General features: G+C 41.6%; 1 protein-coding gene across 2 annotated transcripts; it reads right to left on the bottom strand.

The window, feature by feature from the left end:
* Positions 1-956: 956 nt before the first annotated feature.
* On the bottom strand, positions 957-10,369 carry GPR12 (G protein-coupled receptor 12). 2 transcript variants are annotated; one of them, XM_027677837.1, is made up of 2 exons: positions 10,272-10,369; positions 957-9,664 (listed from the first exon to the last, which is right to left on the bottom strand). In XM_027677837.1, exon 2 carries the CDS (start codon positions 9,650-9,652, stop codon positions 8,648-8,650), a length of 1,005 nt encoding a protein of 334 aa, XP_027533638.1. In that variant the 5' UTR covers positions 9,653-9,664; positions 10,272-10,369; the 3' UTR covers positions 957-8,647. The 2 variants fall into 2 exon arrangements, with proteins under 2 accessions (XP_027533638.1, XP_027533639.1); XM_027677838.1 differs by having other exon boundaries at positions 10,255-10,354.
* Between the last annotated feature and the right edge of the window lie 2,357 nt (positions 10,370-12,726).

Raw genomic sequence — 12,726 nt, 5'->3', positions numbered from 1 at the left:
TAGTTAGTAAGTCTAGGAAATTACAAGTGGTTCTACTAGCCCAGGGTATTCCAAATTTCATGGCCTGAAGTTAAAGACAGGGTTTTACAGCTTTATTTCAGAGGCACATTTATAGCATCTTATCCTAATGTACAAATGAAACTTCATTTGTGAACACACTTACAACCAATTTTTGTAGATTTTGGCTGTGACAGTAAAGCTGAGACCAAACAAAGGACGCCTTAAGCCCAAAAGAGGAAAAAGATGTAGACATCAAAATGGATAGAGGTGTAATGTGACTCTTTCTAGAAACAAAGACAAAACCAAGAATGCCCAGTTCCTTTGGTTGGCTCTGGCTGAGGCCTAACAGAAAAGTCAGTATTCTTGTCCTCCTCCATACATACATGGGACTGCTATTACCTTCAACATAAAATATATTTTAGCACATGCAAGTAACCCTAGAGATTGCCTGAGTATTTTGCTGCATATGTGATCTAGGCAATTTACCTGCCTCTTCAGCTGCAATAGTTATTCCACACTTTTGGCACAAATCACACATACTGTTCCTACATTCTGGAAAAGTGCATTTTCTTCCTATAGGGAACGGCCTGCATTCAGAAGCAGACTACTGTACATTCAGCAAGTCTGGGGTAGCTGCTGTGTAAAAAGCTCCGTGCTGGAGCATGCTAACTCCCAGCCACAACTTACTCTCCTCCTCCTAGACTATGGAAAGTCTCTGCTTACACTGAAAGACCAATACAAAAGAAAGGAACTCAAATTTGGCTGGAATGTGATCGAAGAAGGTTCGCTATTTTCTATCATGTCTTCAGAAAGCTCTGTGCTGAGAGCAGAGCTCCCTTCCAAACCCAGCATGCTCTGACCTACCATCAACCCCAGAAAAGCCTCACCTCCACGCTCTTTTCTCATGAGCCCTCTGGGGCAAGAGGCACCACAAAGTGAACTGAGTGTTGCTCATGAATGGGGCACAACTCCCCATACTCCATGGGACACAACACTATGTCGCTTTCAGGATGAGGGTACCTCAATTTTCAAAGGGCCAGGTCATGCTGCTTTCATTTGCATACTATAAAAATATTTCTTCCCTGAAAATGGGGAAGCCAAATTTCTGAACGAGAAGTCAAATTCCTGATTATTTTGATGGGTTTAATCTTAGTGAACACTGAAGTAAGAGAAAAATTCTATGGGGACCGTAAGTAATCAATGCATTAAGAGCTCTAAACGTTGCCCCTAAATCTTAGAGGTCCTAGACCCTTTTCCTAGAACACCACTGAAGCATATATGTATTTTATGTGCCCTTTAACAATGAATGCATAAAATTTTTTAGATACTCTGGCATCAGCCAGTGCAAAATGTGCACCTGTGTCACATAACGGTGTGGAGTGCTGTTTAGACTCATGATCTGAGCAGCCCTGTTACCAAAGCACTATGAAAGACAGAAAAAGAGCAGGAGAGAACAGGGAACATTGTATTCAGGAAGATATAGCTGCTACATAGGCTCACGTTTGTGACAAATATCCTTCCTGCATTCTGTCCCATATGTGGTGATAGAACACATTCCTGTAATCTCAAAGCTGGCAGTGGGGTTTATCCAAATTCAAGACATGAGAATTTGCCTCCCTTCCCAAACCTCTAGCTGGTCTTTCTTTGTTGAAATATCAATTGCCATTGAATCTTTCAGTGTTTGCAAGACTCATATAAGTTTGGCAATATTTTTCTTCAAAGACATGAAACTGCCTCAGCAAAGACGTTACACTTTGACCATGTCATCACTGAAGGTATAGAGCATGAGATATACCATACCGTGTATATAAAAAATAAATTAAATAATCATAATAATTATGTGTGTATATATATATTTAAGTATGTAATTATGCTCCTTAAAAGTGATAGCTCATCATATGTAATTAAGCTAATGACATACCAAAATACTCTAAGAAACTCTCTGTTCAGCACATAATATAATTAGTACTTAAACTCTTTATGTTAAAGCTGAACATAGGCATTTCCCTTTAAGAATGAGTTTGTACTTAAAAAATAAATCTATTTTATTGGTACCTCTTTGCACCTCCATTTTCTAAGGTAAATCCTTGCAGGATGCAGTCTTCAGCATGTGTAGTTTGTATTGGCTTGCTTTTTTCTTGAGGAACTGGGACTAGGCCTGTGCTCAGACCTCGTGGTACATCATATGGTTGGGATCAAATGGTTTGAGGAAAAAAGAATATTAGTGTAAAAAAGTGGTAGCAGTACACTTCCCTCCAGTTTTTCCTCTCCACAGGTGAATCAGACATTTCCAGTGTAAGGTAAATGCTCATTGAAGTTGTTCAATAAAAAAGTGCTGCTATTATATTTGAAAGGGTTATACCAAACTATTAAAAAACTTTGTAAATAAGCTTTTACCTAAAAATGCACCACTGTACTTATGAGAGGCAGGTACTTAGAATCACAGAATCATTTAGGTTGAAAAAGACCTCTAGGATCATCGAATCCAACTGTAAACCAATGTTTGTCTTTAAACAAAAAGGACTGTACCAGACATCTTACTACTCGGGGGTGCGGTGGTGGTGAGGTGAAGGATGAAAAAAAAACGTAAAAAATACCCAAGCATAATCCTACGGCCCTCAGTTGAAATACTAATACTCTACACTAGTAATTTAAGGAAGCCCCCAAATATGCATAGTTATGAATGCCCATAACTACTCTATGCTTTTTAGAAAGGTCTATGTTACTTAGAGCTATCAGATAACTAAATCGGGTCATTAGTTTTGGGACGTAAGACTCTTCCCCCTATCTGTGAGGGGAAAACCCATAATACTGTCTTGTTCAGTTAAATATCTAGCATGTCAGTGAGCATGTAAAAATTGCCTTGGCATATGTAGAGTGCAAAACAAAGGTTTGGGGAGGTGAGGACAATTTCCTTAAAAGCCAATTCAAGGAGTTTTTGATGGCAACTTTACCTGATTGCTATTCTAAAGTGAGTTTTACTCTCTCAGCCTATTTGCAAAAAATCTCCACTGGAAAAATCTCCCCTTATGCTTTTGGTGGCACTGAATTAATTTGCATCATAGCAGTAGTGCACTAGTTAACTGCAACAGGGTTTCACCTAACCTACATTCAGGTTTCGTTTTTTTCCTTCTCTTCTAGAAGATGTTTGTATAAGAGTAAATGAAATGTGCAACTCTTTCTTTTTGTGTGGCTTACAAGATCACAATAATTTTGTGAATAAACCACAGCACGAACTTTTTTAGTGCAAAGGCATACTGTTTTCAAAGAAACATTTACTGCGAAGTTACAGGCTCAGTTGCTCCTCAAAAGAAACAGAAATACCTAATGACTTATCGTAAAATAATCTGCTGGTAGTGCTACTTGTGTATTTTCAATATTTTTCCACAAAACCTCTCTTCTGATTTCAAGTGGAACCACACAAGACTATGCTAATAAGACAAGTAATAATCTGAATAAAACATGAGGTGACATTATCAAGGAAGGGGGATCTCGCTTCTGATCATCTCCCTTCCTCTCTTTTCTCTGGACACCATTCCACAGGAGCAACCACACTGCCAGCCTCAAGGATATAGGACTGCTGCAATACACCCCAGAACAAGGGCAGTCCCAGGGCCCCTCTCAGGTGCTCCATGTGCATTGGGTCAGGTTCCAAATGGACAGCTCAAAATAATGTTCTCTCAGGGGATGGATTCATTCAAGCATCCTTCCTATCCAAGCTCAAGCAGTGAGTATCTGGCTGTTTCACCAAGCCATAAAGACTTCCATCTCTCATCATTCACCTAATATGAAAGCAGATATCCTTGCAGTTCACTCAGATTTCTCATGCATTAAAAGGAACTGCGAATTCTTGGTCTGAAGAAGATAGCAGCACCCAGTTTTAAGGGGTAATTTCCTTTTGCACCAAAAAAATATTTCCAGACAGGAGACCTTTCAAGTTTATTGAGAGTCCCATCATTCTTATACTGAAAAATGAGAGAGATACGCATGCCCAATTTATCTTTCGTGACCTATTGCTTATTCATGACATATAAATTACATCACTTCCTTTTAGTTCTCTATAAGCAGAGACTGAGAGATCTTAATTTTTCTCCATTGAACATCTCTGGACTACCACTAAGCAGAACTAGAACCACTCAGTATCTCAGATAAAGTGACAGAATAGCTAGTGGTTTTTTACATAGTGACTACTCTGTCTAATTCTTATTTTTATTTCTTTATTTATTGTACATAGAAAAACCAGACCATGTATACTTTCTTTTCATAAAAGTTGGGGCCAATATTTTGAAAATCATGTTCTGAACATTACAGAACCACTTTCTTTTTTTTTTTTTTTACGTAATGAGTGTGTAGTTATGTTTCAGGGGCTTGATTTGTAGTGATGCTATTTTATCCCAACTTCCAGTCACCAGCAGGTTGCTTATCACCTTGGGGAAATGAAGTCACATGTATCTTACTTTTAAAGGCTAAACAATCCCTAGGAAAATGAGGTAACAAAATAATAGCTCTTTGGGGACAGCATGGCTGCTGGTTTAAGCCAAAGTTCAGTGCTGTCCATGGAGGGGCTTCAGTGACTCCAAGATGCCTCAAGGTTAGCTGCTGAACACTAAAAGGGGGACGCAGCTGCTTATGTTACTGAGTGTCCATGGCAGGAAGATACAGCAGCAACAGCAGACCTTTCAGCTTGCTTCCAAATAGCCTGGGTATTGGTAGGGGTTTTCTTCACTGATACCAAAACCAAGCTGTTTTCAGAATGGGCTAGCACCATTTATCATGTCCATCTTGATAAGCATGGCAAATTCGGTATTTTCTGTTACAATTGGAAATCCTGAACACAATTTATCTACAGAATGCTGTACAACTAAATGCTAAACCATGAAAAGAATAAAAATCCCCACTGGAATATCTAATTTTTTTCTTGCCAATAGCACAAATTTGGGACCCAAGAATTACAATAAAATATTATTGCTGTGTAATTCTATTCAGGAACTCAATAATTATAACACAAATCAACCAGAAATTATGTCCCACATTGGTCTGATAGCATCTGCTTAACCAAGGAAGACTTATGCTTATTGAAAGTCCTTATGCAAGTTACTGTTTTTTGTTTAAAGTAATATTGCTTGCTCTCTATTGCTCTGAGTTAACTCAGCAGTTTATAGTACCTGCAACATAGAGGATTTTATTGCTTTTGTGCTAAAAACACATTTCCCCTTATTGCTGAAATCTTACTGTTAGGAGAAATGGTTAAAAAAAAAAAAAAGATGACAATCTAAAAAAATCCTCTCCCAAGCTTTGAGGATGAACATATGAAAAACCAACCACAGTAAATTTTTCCCATCAAGATATAACATGTTACTAACTTTGGGTCAAGTGTTTTAACAAATAAACGTGAACTTCAATTCTTTAAACTAAATTACATATTAAGAAATAAAAGTCTTTTGTCATTACAATGGAGATGTGAAAGCTACTTCACTGTACACAGAACAGTGAATCTAACCTCCCTGGTCTTACACACGGGTGTTGTTTGATGGGACAACAAAATATCAGAATCCTGCAAGCTGGGGGGATTTCTGCCGGTTTCAGAGGGATCTTGGATGGATACCGGCACCTCACCATACAGAACTGGGGCCTATCCTGTAATTCTGAGGGGACAGCAGAGAATTGCTTAGTTCCTCAGGGTCTGGAAAGTGGCTAGCTGTCAAGCAATCCTTCTGTGCAAGTGAGGTCGGCAGCTCTGGCCCTACTCTAAAGAGTTCGTTCACAGGTGTGTTATATAGCACCTGTCAAGTACTGCAAACCATGTTAAAGTTTGGCCTGACAGCTCCGGGCAAACCTATGTCATTGACTTCCAGTAGGATTTTCTGGCCTGTGCTGCACAGTCTTAATTTAAGAACATATTTCTGGAAGAGACAACATCCTCACTGGAGGACACAGCAGAGGTAGAATCATGTTTCTCATCTGTATGTGGTGAAAGGCAACCATGCACTACTCCTCAAAACAAGGGCAAATCCCATCCCTACGAGCTAGCTTTGTGGGACTGCTATAATTAATCCTTCTTTCCTCTTTGACTTGCAGTGTTCCTCAGGAGAGAAGCTTCCAATTACAAATCTCTGTGCTCTGGCACAAGGAAAAGGTCAGCTCCCCCAGGGCTCTGGAGAGCCTCTGTGGATTTGAGCAGCCTGTGGAGCGAGGAAGATGACAAGGACACTAGGTGAACCAGCATGAGAGGATGAGATTACCTCCCTCTGTGCTGTTTTATTCGGGCTTCCCCATCACACAGGTGTTGTGTAGAGAAAACCGCTAATGCCTGTGAAGTTATCCAAGAGGATGAGAACAGGTCTGCATAAGCAAAACAACAGTTGCCCTTTGGACTGAATTTTGGTCACAGTTGTAGCTTTTATAATCATCATACGTTCAGCAATTTGATAAAGAAGAACAAATGCAGGAAAAAAGAAGGGGGTAAACTTTGCATGACTAACTTAAAGTGCCATTCTACATTATTGAGCCTCCCTACATTATTCATCTCATGACTTTTACTGCCATTAATTCCCAATACTTTGCATACTTGCAAAACTGCACACATACGTAGCACAGATTTCTACATAGTGAGTATTTCTTATACAAAAATGCAACGACTGAAGTTTCATTAGTATTCAGAAGTAGATAAAGAACACCAATATCCTACACTGAGCAGAAGTCATAGTCTAACTCTGCTGAGCACCTGTAAATCACAGGAAAGCCAGGGGAGCTTCAAATTCACAGCTCTACTAGATCATGCTATGCAATTAATAAATTAATCAGATTACAAAGTAAGAGCCAAATATCATGAAGGTTGAACCAAGAAAACAATGGAATTTAAACCCAGCATTGCAACTAAAATTAATTATTGCTCATAAAAATGTCTACAGAGCCTCGTTTACAGACAACTCACTCACATTTGAGATTCAGCTTTGTGTATAGCATATGATTCTTAATGTCACAGAAACTTTGCCACAAAAAGCTACAGTCATCCAAATGTCCACATGAAAAGGACTGATTCCATTTGGGAAAATCCAGACCAGCAATGCAGTTGTCTCTACTATCTCTACTATACAGGTATATTTTTTCATTGAACTGTAAATATTGCTATTTTTACATTTGAGTTTGTTGTTTGTTTTTTTTTTAATAGAAGGTACTGAAGCAACAATACAGTATGCTAACTTAGACATTCAAGGGAAAATAACCTCCTAGTGATGCCAGGGCATGAATACATTTAGCTCCCATCAACACTAATGGAAGTGGTACTCTAAACTCCATGAACTGACATGAGGGCACACCGTAAGTTTCACAAAGACATATGCCAGGAATATTTTCTCCCTGACAATCAAGTCTTCAAATTAGAAAACAATGCTTTATTTCTAGTGTATTCTAATGTGACTCCAGTGAAAGGTTAGAAGCAGTTTGAAATTTAACCATTCATGAAAGGAAGCTCTGCTTTTTAGACCAGAACTATCATCTTACAATGGAGTGAACTGACATAGGTACAATGCAAAGAATTACATTCTGTAGTGGATGAAACTGCCAGAAAAGGAGAAAACACTGCTTTTGTCTCCTCTTGCAGTTCTGATTGCATACAATTTTGAACCATATATGCTCCGAGAATTTATAAATGTCAGTATTTAAAATTACATAAGAGAACAATGAAAACAAGTGCTAATAGTTTTGACTTGAAAACAAACTTAGGAAAACAATTTCACGTAGAGCTAAATATGTGCTGCAAGCAATTTGTAGGTTATTTTATTAAAGATTTTTTTAACTCTTCTGAAAAGACAAACTTGTCTGAGAAACTTAGTGTTTGATCTATTACAAACACATAGCCAAAAGAGGCCACGTTGTTTCATCAGTTTCAGAGATTCTCCCCCCCACCAATCAGTTTTAAAATTAATAGCATAGTGATCTCTGATGTCCCATATCTAAGGGAAAACATATGGTTGACTTTTGAAAAGGAAAGCAATGCATATCTTTTGGTTTAACATCCAGACGGAACTCATGAGAAAACAGGTAACCCTTAAAACCAATTATCAACCTAATTCATGCTGAGATGTAAAATAAAAAGCTGTACAAGTACTTCCTCACTTAGAGCAAATTTGTTGCACTGAGATTAAACACCAATAAATCACTACAATTGGCCATTATTTTGAAGAGCATTATTCTGATGATATACATATGCAGTAACAGGACTTGGTTGTTGTTTTTTTTCTGTTTAAAAAAAATTAAAGAGGAAAGAAAATCCTGACAACAGATTATAACATGCAGTATAACTAAATTCAATCACATAAACAATTTCAAAGGAGGTATGCTGTTTTAATCCAATTTTAATTAGAAAGCTGAAGGTAAAATCATGGCAAACATGGCAAAGCCTGGGTAATATGACAAAAAGACCCTGAGCAACATTATAAATCTGTAAGAACACTGATTAATTTCATTTTGGAAATCTCCCTTAAAACCACTTGATTTCGGTCACTGGGGTTTTCTGTTTACAAAAAGGTCAGTCCATCCTGTGGTTTTTATCTGAACCCATCACACACCATTTAATGAATGCATCTAAACCAAAGACAGAATGTCTGGAAAGTAACATGCTAAGGAGCGTCCTCCTGGCTGCCAATCAGACATCACTAGGTGATCTTGCTCTCTGAGACAGGTTAGAAGGAATACAGCCACAACAGATGAGCCAAAGCGCTTTCTGTATCTCCTGGTTTCTAAAAGCATATATGACAGGATTGATAATGGAATTGTAGGTAGCTGGCAGGAGGGTGGCATAGGTGTATATAGAAGGATAGGTGTAATCTGCTATTAAAGAATAAAGTGTAAAAGGCATCCAGCAAGCAGCAAAAGTCCCCAAAATAATGGCCAAAGTAGACACTCCTTTTCGGGTGGTCACATAGTGGGAAGTGGCCAGGAAATGGTGTTGCAAGGCAATCTGATGGGCATGGCGCATCACAATTTTACAGATCTGAATGTAGAGCTGCAGCATGAGGGCAAACATAAGCAAGAAAGAGACCGAAAGGACAGCTGCATTATTTTTAGTGAGTGGTCTGATAACACTGCAGGTGGATTCATCTCTGAGGCAGTTCCATCCCATTACAGGCAGCAGTCCAATACAGATAGATGCTCCCCAGAGCAATATAAGCATGACATAGGTAAAAGTGACAGTCCTCTCTGAATTGTAAGTCAGAGCGTAATACAGGGAGAGGTAACGATCAACAGTAATAGCCAGCAAGCTGCCAACAGATGCTGAGAAAGAGGCAACGATCAGTCCAATCGTAACCAGTTTTGTAGCTTCTGATTGCAGAAGGTAGGCAAAAACAAAATTGATGATCAATCCAATGCCCGCTAAGAGATCTGCCAGTGCCAGGCTGCCTATCAGGAGGAACATGGGGGCACGAAGACTGGGATTATGGAAAATGATCAGAACCACAATGGCATTTTCGCAGGAGATAAGGGTCCCTGAAGTACATAAGACAATGTCCCAGGGGTTTACCAAAAGCTCTGGCTCAGGGTCTACGACAGGAACCAGGGAGGAGCCTGCAGCTGAGGCATTCTCTGTAGAGCTGGCTTCTACATGATCCTGAGGCAGCCAGCTCAAATTAACCTTCAGATCTTCATTCATTTTAACCCCTGTCTTCTTCAACAGAAAGACATTATTTTTAATGTTCAGGCACATCACTGGACACATCATCCCACCCGGAACATGCATTGCCCGAGTAGCAACACCAACCTAATGTGCAGGCAGGCACTTGTTACATAAATGTGACAATAGAAAACCAAAACAAAAAAAAAGGAGGGGGTATATTTAAAACTGCCCGAGATTATCCACCAAGGGAGAGACCGAGGCGCGGAGGCTGAGTGACCCGTAGGGCAGTTTCCTTCAGCTGAACAGGGATGAAGGCACGGCACGGGAGGCAGACCATAAAACAGCTGAAGCCCCCATTAAGCGCCGCAATTTTGGGTGGGGGCCGCCTGCGGGGCGGCGTAGACCCCATTATCCAGCGGCCACGATTCCAAAGCGGGATTATTATTTTTGGTCGCGGAGGGAGCGGACAGGATGGAGGGAGGTGGAGAGGGGAGAATACCCTTCACCGACCCCCAGTGAGGAAACCCCGCCCGGGCTGGGGGGGGCGGGGAGGGCGAGGGAGAAGGGGGGCTTTATCCTCTGAGAACTTACAAACTCGACGCGGACACCACACGCACACCACCACACACTCCACGCACCCGCGGCGGCGGTTCACCTGGGCTTATCCTCCGGCGGGTCGGAGGATGGAAGGAAGGAGGAGGCACAGAGGGGTCGACGCGGTCCCTCTCCAGGCGCCACCGGGACCGGCGCCGCGCGGGGGGGGGCCGAAGGCGCAGCGCAGGTGCGCGCACCCCGCGCGCGCGCGCAGGGCGTGTGGCTGTGTGTGTGAAGGGGCGGGGGCGCGCCTCGTGCGCGCGCGCCTGCGCAGGTGCACGCGGAGGAGGTGGGGGGTGGGAAGAGGGCGGACGCCCCCTCCCCGCTCCTCGCCGCACCCCCCGAGGTACCGCCGCGCCCACCCCTGAGGCGATCGGTCCCCTCAAACCGGCCTTACAGTGGGCAGCTGGCTTTTCCTTTGCAGAAAGAGCCTCCTGAAAATTGTTAAAATGGAAACTATCAGTATACTGTGAGGGTGGTCAATTGCTGCTGGCATGGGTTTGCCCAGAGAGCTTGTGGTGTCTCCGCCCCTGGAGATACTCAAAAGCTGATGACATCACCCTCCCTGGGAGTGTTCCCAGGCCAGGGTGGATGGGGTCCTGAGTGACCTGATCTAGTGAGTGACATCCATGCCCATGGCAGGGGGTTTGGAACTAGATGATCTTGAAAGTCTCTCCCAACCCAAACCATACTTTGGTTCTATGATTCTATGACATGGCCCTGAATGACCTATTCTAGCTGATCGTGCTTTGAGATGTGGGGCTGGACCAGACCACCACCAGAGGCACCTTAGAGCCTCAACCATTCTGTGATTCTGTGGTCTATAACTATGTGAAAATGAATCACAGAATGCCAGAATCAATTAGGTTGAAAAAGACTTCTGAAATCACAGAGTCCAAGCTATGACGGAACACTACCATGCCAACTATATACCATGGCACCAAGTGCTGTGCCCGGTCTTTCCTTAAATGCGTCCAGGGACAGTGACTCTACCACCTCCCTGGGCAGTCCATTCCGATGTCTATTCACCCCTTCTGTGAAGAAATTCCTCCTAGTGTCCAACCTAAACTTCCACTGGCGCAACTTAAGACTATGTCCTTTTATCCTGTCACTAGGGAGAAGAGGCCAACCCTCCTCAGATACAACCTCCTTTCAGGTAGGTCCTGAATGACCTATTCTAACAGACACTGCAGGGCTGGACCAGACCACCACCAGAGTGGCTCCACCTTAGATACTCTACCATTTTGGGAATCCATGGTCTATAACCATATGAAAATCAAAATACAGTATAAGAGATTTAAAGGAACGATGTCCACTATCAGGTCTAGAGCAGGTAGCACCTGACAGTGTGCTGAGAGCTGGGGCAGCCTGGGCATGGGGATGCCTGCTGTCCGTGTTAGGGACACATGGCCAGATTTACAAAGCTGTTACATATTGAGTAGTGCAGGCAGGCTAGTGGGACCTGTAGTGAGTTAGAAACTGAACTTGCATATAAGCCACTGGGTCAGAGGAGCCACACAAAACAGCTTTAGACAACAGATGGATATGTTTGTGTGCAGCAGGTAGTCTCCCAAGGTCCCCTATACAGTCAGTGGATAGAAGCTTGTCCTCCAGGGCAAGTCAAAACAGTGGGATGAGTTGGTCTATAGAAAAGCCTGGGAAATTTCAGGAAAACATTCTTTTTCCTCATTTACATGCCTATATACCTAAAGCACTTTGGAAAATCTGGTCCTAGGGGATGATTGGAATCTGGAGGGAAGACTTCCTTCTCCCTTCTTGAGTAATGTACTCAGTAATCCCGCCTGGTGCCATCCTTCATTCCGGTCAACCTCAGTCATTGTCCTAAGCCTTGTGTAACTTTGTTGGATGATTCAAGATTATTCATTCCTATTTCTGGTGCCCCTCCTGCTTTATAACAAGGATTAAAAATTAATATCACCTTGCTGCTGATCACTGTCTCCCAGTTTTATGCACTGATTTCTTATATGATAATGTAATAAATACTTTCCTCTGATGTGGACTGAATATATTTGGTGTGTTTTATCTTCTGTCACTCTTCCATTTAGAACAGTGGCAATAAAAATGCAAAAGCTTTTCTTCAAATGTTTTAACATTTGTTTCACAAATGGGGAAGACAAGTGTTTCAATTGAATATTTTAATTTAGGACTTTGGAGAGCTGTGTTTATTCACTTAGTTAATTTGTGAATGATTTCCATTCCAATTAAAACACATTATAAGCAAGCTAATGTTTGTATCCTGTATTGCCAGTTTATCACTTTTAGTGAGATGGTGCTGTTGTCATGAGGGCAAATGGCATTGACATGGATTTCACCCTGTAGCACAACAGAACAGTTTTAATTTAGAGGAAAATCTCTGTTTAGGCATTGTGAAGATTAACAGATGCAAAAATTAGTGACAGGTCATAGTTAAAGAGCTCTTGTACCACTGCCTTGCTACTTATTTCTGTATCTCTGATACAGATGATGTTTGCTGACCCTCAAGCTAGCACAGAAAA

Source organism: Neopelma chrysocephalum, unplaced genomic scaffold (genome assembly GCF_003984885.1).
Source record: "Neopelma chrysocephalum unplaced genomic scaffold, ASM398488v2 Primary Assembly neopelma1_43, whole genome shotgun sequence".
In the NCBI taxonomy this organism is placed as follows: Eukaryota; Metazoa; Chordata; class Aves; order Passeriformes; family Pipridae; genus Neopelma; species Neopelma chrysocephalum.
Note: the sequence above shows the minus strand (reverse complement) of the source record. Positions and strands in the feature narration are given on the sequence as shown.

Excerpts from the sequence above, each read along its gene's own strand:
- GPR12 (XM_027677837.1), bottom strand. The coding sequence starts at position 9,652 with ATGAATGAAGATCTGAAGGTTAATTTGAGCTGGCTGCCTCAGGATCAT.